Here is a 17,182-nt window from a genome sequence, read left to right on the forward strand (position 1 = left end):
TTGAAGATCTTCCTGGCAACCCGCTAAGAACTCAGTCTGTGTGGCCCTTAACTGATTTTTTTTTTTGCTCCCATTGGCCCACTGGTCCTTAATTACAAGTTTCCCCACCCACACTGTACCCACTGCTTGTGTTTGTGAAAGCTGGGTAAATGGGATGTTTGTGACCCAAACCTCATTTTATATGTAGTAGAAAAGCATATGATTTCAAGAAAGCTATATATATAGATATATAGATTTTTTTTTTTTTTTTGAAAAGTTGAATGCTGTCATGGTGGAAATCAGTCTTCCAGGGAGGACTTAATGCAAATCAAGACTTTTATTCACCCAGGCAGGTTTGAAGACGAGCCCCCTGTGCTGGGTGAAGTGGCTGTAGCCTAGCTGGTGAGGGGTGTCTGGCAGGGCACCCGGGGCCTGGGGAGGACCGGTGCAGGCTCGTGGGCAAGGCTGGCCCTTGAGCTTCTAGTAATATGTCCGCTGAGTAACCAACTGACTGTCCGTCCATCTGTCTGTGTCTGCTCTGCCCTTCCATCGACAGCCCTTCCACCTTGTCTCTGCCCGCTGCCTCTGGGTGCTGCTCCAGCTGTCTGTCTGTCTGCCCACCTGACTGTCTGCTCTCCCTCAGGATGCCTTCCACGCCTTCCACCAGGACCTCAATTTTGTCCGCAAGTTCCTGCAGCCCCTGCTGATTGGAGAGCTGGCCCCGGAGGAGCCCAGCCAGGATGGACCCCAGAATGTGAGCAGGGCCCCTGGAGGGGGACATTGCCATTAGCAGCTCCGTCTGCATTACCCCCAGGGGACCTGGGGCCAAGGCTAGTTTACCATCCCTTCCTTGGTAGACAGTTGTAGGCAGAGCTGTAGGGATACCTGCCAGGAGCCCATGGCCCTAGTTCTGGCTGGGCCAGCACTTGGCCCCAGGTGAGCCCTTCCCTGCTCTGGGCCCAGCATCCCTATCTATAATGAGGATTTTGATGAGTTGAGCTCTCGGGGTTTTGCCCACTCCAGCTTTCTCTGCTTCTCACGTACCCGCCACCTTTGGCAGGAGAGCCTTCGCCACCAGGCAGCAGCCCAGCTCACACCCCAAGCCGGGTGATCTTGCCCTGTGTCTCCTTTGGCCACACCCCTTGGGCCTGTCATGGGAGGAGTGGCTGTGGGGCGGGGGGCTTCTGTGGACAACTGGGGCCTTGCTTCCTCGTCTGACTGGCCACTCACCGTGCCAGGCCCAGCTGGTCCAGGACTTCCGAGCCCTGCGCCAGGCTGCCGAGGACATGAAGCTGTTCGAGGCCAGTCCCACCTTCTTCGCTTTCCTGCTGGGCCACATCCTGGCCATGGAGGTGCTCGCCTGGCTCATCATCTACCTCCTCGGCCCTGGCTGGGTGCCCAGCACCCTCACTGCCCTCGTCCTGGCCATCTCCCAGGTGACTCTAGCACTGTCTTGCGGCCCCCTAAACTGGCCAACGGACGCGGGGCCTGGCACATGAAGACAGTCTGGACATGCTTGCTGAATGAATGAATGAATGAACAAATGAAAAAATGGGCGACAAGCTAGCGGCCCCGTACATGTACCTGAGGGTCACACTGTGTTTTAAATGTCTTTACTTAACCCCGGGTGAGCCGTGAGCGGGGAGCCAGAGGGCTGTTGCCCCACGCTCCATGACAGACACGCAGGCCCCCTAGGCCCCCGAAACCCAGTGCTCTGTAAAATGAGGAAGCTGGTGCCCAGAGTCTTAAAATGGAGCATCAGCTGTGGGGGTGCCTGGTGGGTTGGGAGGGCTCACTGGGGCCCTGGGGCTGGGCCCCCAGGCAGCCAGCCCCCCCGCCCCCCGTGGCTGGAGCCAAGGTGCCAGGGCTCCTGAGCCTGCCTCTGTCCCCAGTCTCAGAGCTGGTGTCTGCAGCATGACCTGGGCCACACCTCCGTCTTCAGGAAGTCCCGGTGGAACCATGTGGCCCAGCAGTTCGTGATGGGACAGTTGAAGGTGAGGGTGGGGTGGGTGGTGCGCGGCCAGAGGCTGAGGTGGGGCGCCCGTGGGGTACACACGGCCCAGCCCCACGCTGAGCGCCCCCTCCCCCCGCAGGGCTTCTCCGCCCACTGGTGGAACTTCCGCCACTTCCAGCACCATGCCAAGCCCAACGTCTTCCACAAGGACCCCGATGTGACCGTGGCGCCCATCTTCCTCCTGGGGGAGTCGTCCATTGAGGTGCATGGGGAGGACGTGGGCACACTCGGGCTGGGCTTGCAGCTGAGGGGGGACTGGTAGCGACCGCAGCCCCCCAGCTGTGGCCCAGTCCCAGCCCTCAAGCTAGCCCTCCACTCCAGTTCCAGGCCGGGCCCCTGCCCCAGAGGTGCCCCCTCCCCACGGCTCAGCCTGCTGGTGACCGTGGTCCCAGTTGCTAGAATCTAGAGTGGCTTTGGCCCCTTGGCCCTAGCCAGCCCCTTGCCCGGGAGGACGGGGGCCCAGAGAGCTGCCCCCTCAGCCGCCGCCTGTCTCCACAGTACGGCAGGAAGAAACGCAGATACCTGCCCTACAATCACCAGCACCTGTACTTCTTCCTGAGTGAGTATCCCTTTGTCCCCCCAGGGGTGGGTGCATGGCTGGAGTGGGGACCACACCTGAGCCTGCACTATCTGCTCCCATGTCTGCCAACACCGGGTGGCTTCTGGCCACCTCCCAGGGTAGGGGCACTTACTAACCTTCAAGCCTCTCCCAGCCTCTGCTCTGCCACCCCAGCCTGCAGCCTATTCTGACCGTCCCCTCGCCAGGCCTTTGCCCAGGCTGATCCCTCTGCTTGCGGTGCCTTCCAGCCGGAGGTAGTCACAGCCCTGCCTGGAGCCTTCAGAAATCCTCCCTGTTCTCACGGCAGGGCGGTCCAGTGCCCTAGAGCATTTGGGCAATTGCCAGGGTGGACAGGGTGAGGATTCAAGGGTGGGGACATAGAAAGCTGGCCCCAACCTGCAGACGGATGTGGAAGGGGGTGAGGCCAGAGCCGGCCTGGGAGGGCTCAGGTGTTCCTGGAGCAGCGGCCCCCCCACGTCTGCGCAGCCTGCTCGGCGCCCCTCCCCTGCCCTGAGCCCCTCACGCCTGCCTTTCAGTCGGGCCCCCGCTGCTCACCCTGGTGAACTTCGAGGTGGAAAATCTGGCGTACATGCTGGTGTGCATGCAGTGGACGGTGAGTGGGCCCCACTCAGGGCCCCCAGGAACACCGTTGTGGCAGGAGGGGGACTTAGGGGGCAGCCCCTGCCCACAAATGCAAACAGGTGTGCATGTATGTGTGCAATAGTGTGGTACACGTGTGCGAGGGGAGAGTGAGTGTCCTCGGGGCATGGCATGGGTCTCTCAGGGTGGGGACGTCCTCCCTTGGGGTGGGGACCTGCTGGGCCGACTCTGCCAGGCCTTTGCCTCTCAGGCAGGGGCTCCCCGTTCTCAGCCCCGTCATGGCACCTTCACCTCCACGTTCACCTGGCAAGGCAAGGACCCTGTCCCTTTACCTGGCTGAGAAAACCGCGGCCCAGAGAGGGGCCATGACCTGTCCAGGGCTCCGAGGCGCCTCAGGCAGAAGGGATGGGTCATCTGGGGTCATCTGGGCTCCTCCCGGCTGCTCTGAGACCACTGTTCTCCCCGCCCCTCCGCAGGACCTGCTCTGGGCCGCCAGCTTCTACTCCCGCTTCTTCTTGTCCTACATCCCTTTTTATGGCGTTCCTGGGGCACTGCTCCTTTTTGTGGCTGTCAGGTATGGCCAGGTTCAGAATGGCAGGGACCAGGGAGGTCACCCACAGGCAGCGGGGGACGCTGGCTGCAGTCCTTCACCCTCGGAGCCTCCATTTCCCCGTCTGCAGAATGGGAACAGCAGGACTGCCTCTCCGGGTCGTGGGAGAATCAACGCCAGGGTGGCGGGCTCCCAGGGGCGGCAGGGCTGGGGAAGTGGCCCTGTGGACGTTCACCCTCACAAGCAGGGCTGCTCTGGGCTCAGGCTGGCATGGAGCCTGCCCGGCTCGGCTGCTGTAAACACCTGTGGGGGAGGGGGCACTGCGTCCCACTGTACAGATGAGGAAGCAGAGGCCCAGTCCACTCTGAGGGGTGAGCTGGACGTGGGGCAGTGCCTGAGCCTCCCCCCGCAGGGTCCTAGAGAGCCACTGGTTCGTGTGGATCACGCAGATGAACCACATCCCCAAGGAGATCGGCCACGAGAAGCACCGGGACTGGGCCAGCTCACAGGTGGACAGCAGGGGCGGGCCAAGTGCGGAACCTCCTGGGAGTGGGGGTGGGGTCCCAGCTGGGAGGAAAGGGGGCATCGATGGGGCTGCCAGGTTCAGGGGGTGCCAGCCTCCCTCGCCTGTGCCCCACTTCCTCCTGGCAGCTGGCAGCCACCTGCAACGTGGAGCCCTCGCTCTTTATCGACTGGTTCAGCGGGCACCTCAACTTCCAGATCGAGCACCAGTGAGTGTGGGCCCTGGGGTGCAACAGGGGTGGCAGTGATTCTCCCTGGGGAGGTCAAGACATGAGCCCTGGACTCCTTGGGGGCCTGAGAGGGGAGGCGAGCAGGGCCCGGGTGGTGATGGGGTGCTCCCTCTGGCACCCCCACCACCTCAGGTGCCAGCCCAAGCTCTCCCCGCTCTAGCCTCTTCCCCACGATGCCCAGGCACAACTACCACAGGGTGGCACCACTCGTCAAGGCGCTATGCGCCAAGCACGGCCTCAGCTACGACGTGAAGCCTTTCCTCACCGCCCTGGCGGACATAGTTGGGTGAGGGCCCTCTGCTCGTGGCGGCTCCCCCAGGATCCCTGTCCACCCCTGTCCCCGCTGGTCCCCTCTCTGAGCCCACACGGGTCCCTCCCTAAGACGTGGCATTCACGGCCTTTCCCATCAGCCTCGCCGTCATCAGCCTCAGCCCTCCGCCCTTTCCGGTATTCGCCCACACACCCCCAGCCCGGGGCCCAGGCCCTGTCCGAGGTGCTGCGAATACAGAGTGAGGAAACAGGCTTGCGATCCCTGCCTTCCTGGCACTGGCGCCTGAGCAGAGGAAACAGAAAATAAGCCATTAGACTCACAAGTAAATCGCAGGAAATGTGAGACGGGGGGAAGCACTTCGACAGAGACAAGACAAAACCACCAAACTAAGGGGCGGGGCGGGAGAGGGGCTGGGGTGGCAGTTTTTATAGGGCGGCAGGGTGGGTGGTATTGAGAAGGTGACGAGTGGGCAGAGACAGGGAGGAGGGGAGAGGTCTGGCCATGGAGACATCTGAGGGAATATTCCGGGCCAGGGAACAGCAGTGCAAAGGCCCTGAGGCAGGTGCTGGTGTGTGGGAGAGCTGCTGAGCAGAGGAGGGACACGCAGGACTTAGGTTCTGAAAGGTGCCCTGACTTCGAGAATGCGCTGACAGGGCAGAGGCCAAAGCAGAAAGAGCGGAGTCGAGGTCCGCGCCCTCGTCCTGGGGACCGGAGGTCAGATTCCCCGGCCAGAGCTCTTCCGCCTCTGTGCCTTGGCACACGCTGCTCCCGTTGCTCAGATGCCCTTCCTCCTGGACGGGCGTTGACGTTCCTGCTTCTCCTTCACGACCCTTCCCAGCCTGATCCTCTGAGCCCCTGCCGCTCGGCCCAGCCCCCTTAGAACGCCTGTCACAGGGTTTCCTAGCGAGTTGTTGATGTTTCTGGCTCCTCTGCCTGACCGCAGGCTCCTGGTGAGTCGCAGGGTCCAGCAGAAGGAGGCAACAGACAGAGCTGGAGGAAGGAGGGTCAGGCCTACCCTGGCCCCTGCCTGGACTTGGCTATGCCCCTCCCCTTCCCCCTACCCCCGGTCTAGAGTCCACTCCAGTTCATGAGAGGGTAGCCTCATCTCCCCATCCATCCCTCCAGCCCTACCCAGCCGCCTGCCCCAGGGGAAGGGGACGCACGGGAATGGGGGTACCTCCACTCACACTCATCGTCTTGTGGTGAGGGGGTTGGTATCTTGCAGTTGGGTCCCCAACACCCACTTGTACCTCCCAGGTCCCTGAAGAAGTCTGGCAACGTCTGGCTGGAAGCCTACCTCCACCAGTGAAGGCAGCCCCCAGGGCCCCAGCACCTACCGCGCGGGCTCGCCCCCCGCCCGGGCCTGGGGCGCCCTGCCTGGTCTCCTGGTTTTGCCGCCTTCCCCGTGGCCCCCTTGCCTGTCTACCCAGCAGAGCTAAGGCTGCAGCTCTCTGCCCTGGAGGATGTGGGGCTGGGGGGAGAGGTACGTAAAGCCACACACTGAGCATGGCATGTTTCCCTGGACCAAAAATTTAGGGAAAACTGTTATTTTTATATAAAAATAAACCTAGATATATTATGGAGTTGAGTGTTGAATTTTCATGCATTTTGGAGCCGGAGGCTGCCAGGATCCCCAAGAGGAGTTCAGGCCTTTAGGCCATCAGGGTGTTGGGGACGGGGCTTGGATGGTGGCTGTTGGGACTCCTTGCCACGCTGAGCGGCAGCTGCCTCAGGCTCAGGTCTGCCTAGTCCCTGCCTCTTCTTCACCCGCTCACCGGCAACTTTGGGCAGATCCCCTGGACTCACCTCACTTTACACCTGCGCACAGCAGGACAGGCCAGTCCAGCGAATGAGGACCTGGGGCTGAGGGCCACGTCTGCAGGCACCCCTAGAGCAAAGGACGGGGAAGCCAGCATGTCCCGGACCTGCGCTGGCCTCCTCCCGCAGTCCTTGGGATGAGGGGCCTCAGAGGGCTGTCACAGGCAAGCTGCCAGCCTTGGGCCGTACTTGGCATCACCGCAGTAGGGGTACAGCATACCTGCTCAGTGGCCCACAGGAGGTGACACTTTCCCCCATGCCTGCCTGGGGCCAGGCGCTTGCCTGCAGTGTTCGCAATGACTGAGCCGGACCCCTGAGAAGTGGCCGTTTCTGTCCCTGCATTCTGAGGGTAGTGTCCAGGGGCTTGCCCGGGCTTGGCTGGTATCTTTGGGCGGGCGCTGTCCTTTTCCAAGCCTCAGGCTCCTTATCTGAAAAATGGGTGTGGTGGGCGTGGGCCCGTGGTTTTCGACAGTTCTGGGAGGACTTTGAATTGCCCCTTCCTGGAGGTGGGAAGAAGGGAGAGCTGAGCTGCTGGACCCCTCCAATCCCCGTAGCCCCAGGCTGAGCTGCAGGTTTCCTCTGAAGAAGTGTCAGCAGCTTAAAGAAAATACTGAAATGCCGAGCTAGGGTTTCTGTGAGAGCTTTTCTGGGGTGGGAGCCGGGGTCTCCCCAACAGCTGCAGGATTGCCCCCCGCCCTTCGTCAGGGCCCCCACTGCGGTGAACTGGCTTCCCTTCAGGAAGCAGAAGGAGCACGAATACTGCAATTCCTTTTCAGTCCCTCCCTGGAGCACCCGGCCCCACCCTGCTCCACTCCACGTGGTCTCCCTTCTCCAGAGTCGGGCAGACGGGAGGCACGTCCTGTCTCTGCCGGGACTCAAGGCTGTATGACCTTTGGGATGTTACTCAACCGCTCTGAATGGTGGTATGACCTCCTGGGCTGATGGAAGATGAAAGGGATGTTCCTTGCATCGGCCACAGGAACAGAGCTCATGAATTTATTGAGAAATTTTATGCGCACAGTCCAATGTCCTGGGGCCTGCTCTGACCTTGGCTGTGCCTGAGCCTGTTTCCTCCTTGAAAGGTACTTCTTGCCTTGAAAGCAAACTCATTATGTCCAGAGCTGGTCCCACATTCAGGGTCCTTGACAGACTGTTACCACTACTGGGAGTCTCCCTAGCCATGGCCGGCCATCTGTGGAAGCCCCTGAAGACTCCTGGTGCCATGTGGACCCTGGGGTGACATTTCCTCTATCCACTGCCTGGGCAGATGGTCAGTGCATTGTCTGCAGTGGCTCTTACGCATTTATCAGGGAGATATTAACATCCTGGACCCTAGAACAGCAGGTCCCCGCCCAGCACGACCGCTGAGCTAGCAGCACCACGTAGGGGCACCCTGAGTATCTGCACCATTGTGGGGCCATGCTCCATGCTGCCCCTGGCGGTGGCCGTGGGGAGGGTCCCCTCCTGTCTGCAAATGGGTAACTTGCAGAAAGGACCCTTGGGGAGGCCCCCTCGCCTCAAGTAGCCACCCCCAGATCTCTCCTTCTGGCCTGGAATCCTACACTGGCGGGTCATCTTAACCCTTGTCTCGCTGTCCCCCATGCTAGAGCCCCTGGAGTCATCACCCTTCTCCCGAACTGAGCTCTCCCTTCTCTCAGGCGGTCACCAAGCAAGAACTTAGGGAGTACGGGCCAGGTGCGTAGAAGGAAGGCAGGAAGGGCCTAGGTGGAGTGTGTAAGAAACTCCACCCCTGCTTTATGGTCTGCACAGTCTTGGGCCCCGAGGAAACACAAAACGACCGAGGAAAGCCACGATTTGCTCACTTGCTCTTTTAAAGGGCGACCGGCGTTTATTTACATGGGCTGGCCCAGGTTAGCGTGTGGGGAAAGAGAACCAGGCTGGAGGGGAGACGAACCAACTCCTTTGTGACGGGCTAGATCTGGCTCTTCCCACGTGTCCGTCCTTCCCCCACAGGCCCTGGAGCACCTGGCCGCCTAGGTCTCCTTCTCGTCCCTTCCGAAGCTTCCAGTACCTTTCGCTGATTCTCCAGACACTTGCCCCTGAACCAAATGATTTGGAAGAAAGACCTAAGTGCCTTCTAAATTCAAAGATACATATATTCATAATGGTGGGGACGGTAGACCCGTGATGTTTACATCGTCGCATGCTTGGCAGCCGCTTGTTCTACTTCGGCGGGGGCTGTCTGGTTAGAAACACGAACTCCAGCCGGAAGAGCACTAGAGTTTGGGGCCCGGGGCCCGCCTTCTCCCTCCTGGCCCCAGTTTCTTCATAGGTGGTCGTAGGCGCCCCGCTGGGATCCACAGCTTATTTCCGTCTCAGATGTCAGAGCAGGGGCTCTCTGAGAAGCTGCATCCCTCCTGGAGAAGGTACAGCTGGGACAGTTGAGAAGTCCTGATTGGCCCAAGGCGCTGTGTCATGTGAGCAGCGGCCGGTCACTCCTGAGGGCATTTGGAGCCCAGCCGGGGTGGCTGCCACCTCCACCCTGCCCCTTCTCACCAAAAGCCTCCTCTGTCCTCTCAATAGGTCAAGGTTTTTGAAGGTCCCGCTGACCCCTGAGGAACTTGCCAGGCCACTGGTCGCCTCTGGGGCTCCAAGTCCACACCAGCCCAGGCTGCTCTGCCAGCCTCTCCTCTGGCACCCTGCATGTGACAGACTCCCCACAACGCTGACATGCTTTTATCAGGGCAGTCACCTCAGTCACCTCGCCGTGAGCGAGCTCATCTCCTCCACCGACTCCACCCCTCCCGCTATCCCCTGGGCCTCTGTGGAGCAGTGTGACACCTGATGGGATGGGGCGGGGGTGAGTCTTGGTCTGGGAAATAGTCCTTCCTTGCAGGGAGTGAAGGAGATGGCCAGGTGCTGGGTGAGGAGCCAGGATCCACCACGCTTGCCCCGATTCGGCTGCTGTCGGCGTGGACTCTGCCCAGTCCTGACCCCTCCGGACTCAGCCTCCTTACCTGTGAATGGAAGCTTCAGGTCTTGTGATCACTCAGGGCCTTGCTTGTTAGTGTCACGACTTTGGCAGGGGGTGGGGATCAGAAACCCACCCTTCTGTGGAGGAGCAGTTAGGCAGAGAGCAGGTATGGGCATCCCCAGCCTCTTGTCCCAAGCCTAATACTTCAAGACGAGGTGGGGCCGGGGGTGGGGAGGAAGTCACAGAGAAGATCCAAGTGCCCATCGACTTAAGCCAAGATTTCCATGGTACCCTCATAGCCCAGTACCCACCCAGCCACTCTCCCTCTCTCTGGGATCCTGGGTGTCACTGGTGATGGACCCTGGACCTACAGCTGGCAGGAATAGGAAGCCTGAACTGTACCATCCTGTGAGTGGGGGTGCCAGGCCCAGTCCAGGTAGGAGGCAGAACACACACACAGGTGAAAGGGATGTTCCCCAAGCTCTTCCAGCCTCAAAGCCCTCCAGTGGGTCTACCAGAGGGCAAAGCTAAGTGCTCACACGTGTCGAGATCACATCACCCTTGGAGGCCTTAGCCCAGTCCTTCACTGTACAAATGGGGAAACTGGTGGGCTGAAGAGCTAAGGACTTGCCCAAGGCCACCCAGTGAGCCAGGCTGGGTCTCTGCTTCCTGTCTCACGGCTGCTTCTGCTCCTTGGTGCTACTGAGTGCCCCTACCAGGGGAATCACGTACACCCTACCGGGGTCAGCTGGCCGTCCCTGCCAACTACACTGAGCTCACTGTCCAAGCAAGAGGGGGATGAGGATCTACTCTGGGACTGGGGGGAGATGCAAAGCCAGTCGGAAGCCCCTGAAGTGCAGGCTACCGTGACCCTCCTGGCCCTTCCCTGGCACACCAGCTTGACCTGCCCGCCAAGCCAGCCCAGACGCGGGGTATCGGGGAGCAGCGTGCAGGCTGGGGCAGGGCAAACCGTACGAGTGCCCCTGTACTATTCCTAGGTCAGGGGTTGGACAGACCTAGGATCCAGTCTCTGCGACATTGCCTATGAACTTGTGATGCTGGGCTGGAATATGGCACAGGCTTCCTCCCAGGGTGCGGAGACCAAATGAACCACCACACCAGCACAGGGGCCACAGATGGAAGCCTCAGCCTCCAGGCCTTTCTTCAGAGCTTCTAAGATTCTTTGTTCCCACAGCATTGTACACATGACCAGGAAGCTAGCAGAGCAGAGGCTGGCAGAAGGCAGTTGACCTGAGGCTGTGGGCACACAGCTGGTCCCAGATGAAGATGTCAGGGCCTGTGCAAGCGCCTCCGTCAAGGAGGCCTCAGGTGACTCCAGTGGCTATTTAGAGTTGGGTTTGTGTGAGCTGCTAAAAGTTCTCAGGAGGAAGGCAGGACAATTTATTAGTGTCATTTGCCCAAAGTTCCTGGTCTGGAGTGCACTTCAAAGACAGGAAGACGAAGTTCATGAGCAGAGGCAGCAGGGGGATGGGGAGGGGGGTGGGGGACAGAGAAGGGCTGCCTGTGCCAGCGAGCCTCCGCCCTGTGCCCAGGCCCTTCGTCCACCCTGCATTCCCTAGTATTAGCATGCAGGAGCCCAAGGCGGTCGCTGATCAAGGACACGAGAATAAAATTACTTCTTTTATTCCCCAAAAAATGTAGGGCTGGGGAAGCAACACAATAAAAATTAAGATCAGTTCCCTATGGATCGGGAGGGACAGCAACATCTCCTTGGGCCTGTGTGTTCTCAGCAGCAGGGCCTCAGGGAGGCCCACATTGACATGGCAACACAAAGGTCTGTTCATAGTTGATGCTGATCCCTCCAGGCTGGCCAGAGCTGGGGGACGAGAAGCCTTCACCCGAAGGTCCCCACTCTGAGCTCATTCCTGCCCCACCTTCCCTTGAAGCTAAATATTGATTAGTGGGTTAGGGCTCCAAATTCTGTAAGCACTGGATCCTTCCCTGGCCGGCGGGCTCCCCTCCCTCCCACTCCTTTCTGTCCCCTCAGCTGCTGGCCTCCAGCCCCAAACTCCTAGCCAAACTTCCCACTCAGCCCTCGTTAGGTCCCCCACAATCCCCCAGATATTCAGGGTTATCTCCTTTGGGACTCCCTCTCTCTCTGCCCCCACCGACAGTGACCGGGGCCACCATGGCCTCAGTGAGTGAGCCTGGCTCAGCCCCCCGCGGGGCATGGGGAAGGCCATGAGTGGCAGGTGGTCAAAGGCAGATTGTCACAAGGCCCAGCCTCGCTACCACCCCACCAGAATGTATCCTGTAGCAAAAGATTAAAAAAAAAAAAACCAGTAAAAGACACGAGAACAGAAGTGAGCCAGCCTGCACACACTGGCAGCCTCAACATAGCTGCCCGGCGGGTGACAGAGCTCTTTGGAGAGGGGTCTGATTGCTCTCGAATGTTAGGCCTCCCGACTAGGATAGACATCTGAATGGAAGTGGGGGGCACGGCTGAACCTACAGGCCAGCTGGACCCCCAACCCGGTGGCCATTGCTTTGGACCCCCAACCCGGCCATTGCTTCTGCGGCACCCACCGGCAGCACTACCCCCTGGGACTGAAGGTCACAGGCCCTGGAGGCAGGGACAGGGTGGAAGGAGGCGGGAAGGAGCTGCATGAGCCCTGGGTCAGAGGGCTCCAATGGGGCGAGGAGGTCGTTTCCCTGGGCCCCCAGGTCTGAGCTAGCTGCACGACAGGGAAAAGGGAGCCTGGGAATCAGGGCTGGGGCCTGGACAATTTTAGAAAAAGTGGCACCTGCGGGGAGGCCCCAAGTACTGATTCCAGGGGTGAGGAGGGGACCCAGAGCAGAAGACACTCCTTACAGAAGGGCAGACCGTGGGCGCCATCAGAGAGGGCGGAGCCAGGCCTGTGGGGCCAGGGCTAGGACCCAGCATCTGAGCGGGGAAAGGGGGAAGAGTGGCGGGTGGCAAGGCGGGGCTAGGCGCACCTGTGGACCTCTGGTCCGACAGGTGTTTAGGGACAGAGGCAGGTAGGAGCCACCCCTCTCTCTGGTCCCGGGGGAAGGGGCTGACAGAGGGCAGGCCCCACGGGGGAAGGTGTTGGAGGGTAAAGCGAAGGGAAAACAGGAAAACAGGAGAAAGACTAAAAATGAGGTCTGTGAGCCAACATGTACTCCAGCTTCATGGACACCCCTCGGAACCAAAACCCACTCTTCCCTCTGGCCACCGTCCCCACTGGCTCCCCCTTCCCCGTGGGTACCCAAGGGCTGCAGCTTCATTTGTGGAGATAGGCGTCCAGCCACAGGTCCCCAGACTTCTTCAGGGATCTGGGAAGAAAGAGGGATGGGACAGTTAGGGACCAGGAGAGGAGGGGCCAGGGAGGCCACGCTGCGGGCACAGGTGCTTCCTCTCGGCCCTCCACCGGGCGCTGCCCACTCAGGGCCCCCCAGGAGACCCCCTGTGGAAGGGCAAAGGGAAGCCCAATGATCCCTAGTAAGGGAGGTGGCCTGCTGGGTGACAGCGGGGCTGGGTGTCAGCGGGGCTGGGCCAGCTTGTTGTTACCACCGTCTCCACCATGGGTGGTCCCGGCTATGTACCTCTCGACCTCTCCCTGAGCCCCAGGGGCCTCGAGGGGCCCCAGCAGTCGTGGGCCCCCCCTTACCTGATGACGTCCAGCAAGGCTCTCAGCAGACGCTTCTCCTGGTACTGGATGCCATGCTTGGCACACAGGGACTTCACCAGTGGGGCGATCTTGTGTAAGTTGTGCCGGGGCATGGTGGGGAAGAGGCTGGGGAGAGCGTGGGGGGCACGGTGTGAGGTGCCTCCTCTCTCAGCCCAGAGGCTGCCCGAGGCCCAGGCAGACCCTGCCCACAGCTCTCCCTGTGTGCCCACTGGGGCAGCTGGCACGTGGCGGGGGGCACTCTGGGGAGGGGGGTTGTTTGTGGATAGACGTGTTTGTGCTCTGGGGACAGGAAATGCTGTGTTTTTCTAAAAAGGAAATGATGGCTATAGAAGGGGTGGGGGGGGCAGTTGGGGTGAGAGGAGAAGAAACAGGGATGGGGCAAGGACAAGGGGCGGCAGGTCTGAGGAGCAGCCGCTCGGCTTCCTGAGTCCCAGGCAAATCGTCTAACCTCGATGGGCCTCGGTTTCCCTGTCAATAAAGGGGAATCAACCGTCCCGCCCTGCCAGGCTCACAGGACCGAGGGAGATGCGGGTACGAGCTCTCTGTAACGAGAAAGCTTCGGCCACGTGTGAGGGGCATGGTTGTCACCGCGACCGTGTGGCACAGGGCATAGGGACCCCTCCCCGGCCTGCTCCAGGAGGCTGCTCCAGGGCTTGGTGGGGGGATCTCAACAGTAGGGAGCGGGAAGGAGTCCCCAAATGCCGCCCTCTGCTCAGACAAGGTGGGGGCCAGTCCCCTCCCACCGCAGGTGGCCCACCTGTCCCCGGCCCTGCCCATGCCCGCACTCACTGGTGCTCGATCTGGAAGTTGAGGTGCCCGCTGAACCAGTCATTGAACAGGGACTGCTCCACGTTGCACGTGGCTGCCAGCTGTTCAGGAGAAGGGGGATGAGGGCCCGGAAGTAAGAACAAAGGGCCTCGTCTCCTCGGAAGGCCCAGCCTTACCCGAGGCCTCAGGGCCTCCCCTCCCTGTCACACTATTTTTCCCGGAGTCCTCAGCCCACTCGGATTCCCTGTGGGTCCCGTCACCCTTTCTTGCTTGGCTTTGTACCTATCAGTGGAAGGACACAGGCAGCCCTAGGGAAGCCCAGCACAGTGCTGGGTCCACTGGGCAGCCCAATTTCTGGGAGTCAAGGACATGGACACAGGGCCCTGGTGACCAGCTCTGGCTGCCCTCACCTGGCTGCTGAACGGTAGGGCTCTTCGTTAATCTCCATGACGATGTGATTCATCTGTGTGACCCACACAAACCAGTGGCTCTCCAGGAACCTGGGAGAGGACACAGCTCAGTGCTGGAGCCCGTCAACCTGCCGTCCACAGGACCAGCCGCAGTGGGAACAGTTCCTCCCTCCCAGCTCCAAGTGCCCCAGGGCAGGTGTGTGTGTGTGTGTGTGTGTGGTGGTGGTGGGGGGCGGGGTATGTGAAGCTGCAGTGCTGGGACGTGACACCCAGAGCAGCAAGTGGGAACCTCTGAGCCTTTCCTCCTGGGGCCCTTGGATCAAAGCCCCCAACAACACCAGTGCTTGGGGACCCAGGGATTGACCAGTAAACCTCAGGCACCTGATAAAGTTGAAGAATAGGATGGATCCCAGGAAGCCATAGAAAGGGACGTAGCTGATAAAGAAACGGACATAGTAGCTTATGGACCAGGCCAAATCCTGCAGAGAGAAACAAAATTAGACATGGGATGGCCCCGCCCTCTCTTACACCGTGTCCTGACCACAGGTGTGTTCACAGCCTCCCACATGCCCCGCGAGGCAAAGATGTCCAAGAAACCACTAAAGGCCTTCAGAAGTTGAGTACCAGGATCACTAAGGAGCAGATGCCTGCTTGCATAGAGGGCTGTCTGTTTCTAGGGAAATGCTGAATGTTTTTGGCAGCAGGGAGGGAGCTGTGTGCTGTGCTCTCAGGGAAAGAAACGGGGACAGGGACCAGGGGGTATCAGCTGAAAGGTAGCCACAGGGGCCAGAGGTCAGCGGCCTTTCTTGGTCTCGGGGATCCTGACAGTGCACACGCCGCCTGGCTTCCAGTGGGCTCACAGATTGACCCGAGGCTCTGTTTGCTCTCAGCATTACCTGGGAGCTCCTTCCTTGATGCTCACTCCAGCATGACAGTGTGGGATGGCGGTGGCCAAGGCTAGGGACACTGTCTGTCCCCTACCTCAGGGCCCCCCAGTGACCTCTGACCTTGCTGGACCTCTCCCCATGCCCGGTTCTCTTCCTGTCCCCTCTCCACTCCACTCACGCCCCTTGCTGGGGCGGTAACAGGGTCCTGAGCTAGCGCGTTTTCTCTCACTTCTTTGGTAGGCACCTCCCGCGGCCGCCCCTGCTGCTCCATCCGCCATGGCAGCCTCGGCCGCAGACAGTCCCCGTCTCCTCCGCCGCCCGGGTCCCCGCGCCTCAGCTGGACCACAGCAGGAGCCTCCCATTGGTTTCCTGCTCGCCCTTTGGTACCCATGGCAACCAGAGCGACCTACTCCGAGTAGCCCACAGAGCTCTGAGGGATCGAGACCCCTCTCTCAGCCACCCCAGGGCCTTCGCACTGACTGTTCCCTCCTCCAGGAATGCTCGTGCAGTAGCCAGACCTGCCTTACTTCTCCCCAGAGCCCAGGCAGGGTAGTGACCAGAGCACAAGCTCCGGGTCACGTCGCCCGCATGAATTCCAACGCCACCACTGGCTCTGGGTAGCTGTAGGTTATTTACTTAGCTGTGCCTCAGTTCCCCCATGTGCAGGACGGAGAAAGAGAACCTCCCACCAAGGTCTACGTGCTCTCAAATGTGTGTTGCAACAATAAGAGACTCACAGCGTGAGCTCGGACAACTCGAGTCACGCCCCAGCTCCACTTTGCCACTGTAGAGATCTTCCTAACGTGCCAACTAGATCATGCCACCGCCATCCTCAAAGCCGTCACTGACCTCCTTCCCTGCCGGGGAATGAAGGATAAAGGGTAAAATCCAGCCTCTGGGTAGGATGCATGGGCCCTTCGCACGCCTGCCCACCGACCTGGCCTGTCTGCAGCCAGTCTCCCGGCCAGGTCATGCTCTAACTCACTGCAGAGTCTGCGTCCAGGCTGTATCTGCCTGGAGGCTCCTTCTCCCCTTATCTGCTCAGCAAACTCATCCTTCGACCCGGCTCTGTTAAGCTCCACAAACATTCAAAGAATGCCTTCTCTGCGTCAGGCACAGAGTCAGAAGCCCTATATCTGGAAGGACAGGCTTATAAAAAGATTCCTTCACTAGCACACGGAACGGGACAAGTAGTTATGCGGGCGATGAAAGCGTGGGGTCTCGATCGACCCTGGGCTTTAGGGGAGGCCGCTAGAAGTCAGTCAAGCAAAGAACAGTAGGAAAGACATTTGCAGAAAGGCATAGTGTGTGTGTTAGGGAGGCGATGTTTACATACAGATTATGTGTCCCACATTCTCCAGCCCAAGTCTTCGAAGTGGGGGCGGGAGACCGTGACCGAGTCACATCTGCCAGGGGAGACTGACCTCTGCCTCGTGGGCAGTGCAGAACCACTGAGAGCTTTAAACGACAGAAGACCAGGGTCACATCTGGATCTTCAAACAGATCTCTACCAGCTGGAGATGTAGAGATGAGGTTATTCTCAGCAGCTCAGGCATGAAACGATGGAGGCCCGAACCAGGACCCCAGCGCCGCTGCGGAGCTGGGATTCCAGAACGATGTGGGAGGCAGAGGCAGCTGCATTTGGGGACTGCTTGGTCATGAGGAATCTAGGCTGGTCCCCAGCGTCTATGCCATCAGCTGAACAGAGAAGGGGGATGGGAGCAGCTGGGAAAGGGAGGGTCTGACAGGCCAGCAGTGGGCTCAGGGCAGAATCTTAGGGGCGAGGGAGCAAATAGTACAAGTTTTGTTTCTATTTTTCATCACGTTCATTTTAACGTGTGTGTGTGCGTGTGTGTGTGTGTGGGGTGCAGTAGCGAGTACATACATTATTAACGGGGGTGTATGCGTACTGATGTTTTTCTGTGCAGAGTGATACATGATCAGGGGCCGCTGGTTTGGGTGGGGGGTGACAGAGATGTAGGGAGA

At 60.0% G+C, this 17,182-nt stretch overlaps 2 protein-coding genes across 4 annotated transcripts in view; one reads left to right on the forward strand and one right to left on the reverse strand.

The window, feature by feature from the left end:
* The window catches only part of FADS3 (fatty acid desaturase 3), a 14,281-nt gene extending 7,973 nt beyond the window's left edge, over positions 1–6,308 (forward strand). The window contains exons 2-12 of one of the 2 annotated variants that reach the window (XM_006911217.2): positions 623–733; positions 1,218–1,415; positions 1,872–1,973; positions 2,073–2,195; positions 2,492–2,552; positions 3,089–3,165; positions 3,629–3,726; positions 4,115–4,211; positions 4,354–4,433; positions 4,615–4,740; positions 5,983–6,308. In XM_006911217.2, the coding sequence (XP_006911279.1) occupies positions 623–733; positions 1,218–1,415; positions 1,872–1,973; positions 2,073–2,195; positions 2,492–2,552; positions 3,089–3,165; positions 3,629–3,726; positions 4,115–4,211; positions 4,354–4,433; positions 4,615–4,740; positions 5,983–6,034 (1,125 nt within the window). In that variant the 3' untranslated portion in view covers positions 6,035–6,308. The other variant, XM_015588885.2, reaches the window with a different exon arrangement.
* A 4,798-nt stretch (positions 6,309–11,106) lies between these two features.
* The window catches only part of FADS2 (fatty acid desaturase 2), a 28,949-nt gene continuing 22,873 nt past the window's right edge, over positions 11,107–17,182 (reverse strand). The window contains exons 8-12 of one of the 2 annotated variants that reach the window (XR_001516799.2): positions 14,691–14,788; positions 14,310–14,399; positions 13,921–14,000; positions 13,111–13,236; positions 11,107–12,775 (exon numbers count right to left, since the gene is read on the reverse strand). Coding sequence is in view for 1 of the 2 variants with exons in the window: in XM_006911218.3 (XP_006911280.1) it covers positions 12,724–12,775; positions 13,111–13,236; positions 13,921–14,047; positions 14,323–14,399; positions 14,691–14,788 (480 nt within the window). In the remaining variant the exon portion in view is untranslated. Of the gene's footprint in view, positions 12,776–13,110; positions 13,237–13,920; positions 14,048–14,309; positions 14,400–14,690; positions 14,789–17,182 lie in introns of both variants that reach the window. The other variant, XM_006911218.3, reaches the window with a different exon arrangement.

The sequence above is a fragment of the Pteropus alecto genome, unplaced genomic scaffold (assembly GCF_000325575.1).
Source record: "Pteropus alecto unplaced genomic scaffold, ASM32557v1 scaffold43, whole genome shotgun sequence".
NCBI classification, from domain to species: Eukaryota; Metazoa; Chordata; class Mammalia; order Chiroptera; family Pteropodidae; genus Pteropus; species Pteropus alecto.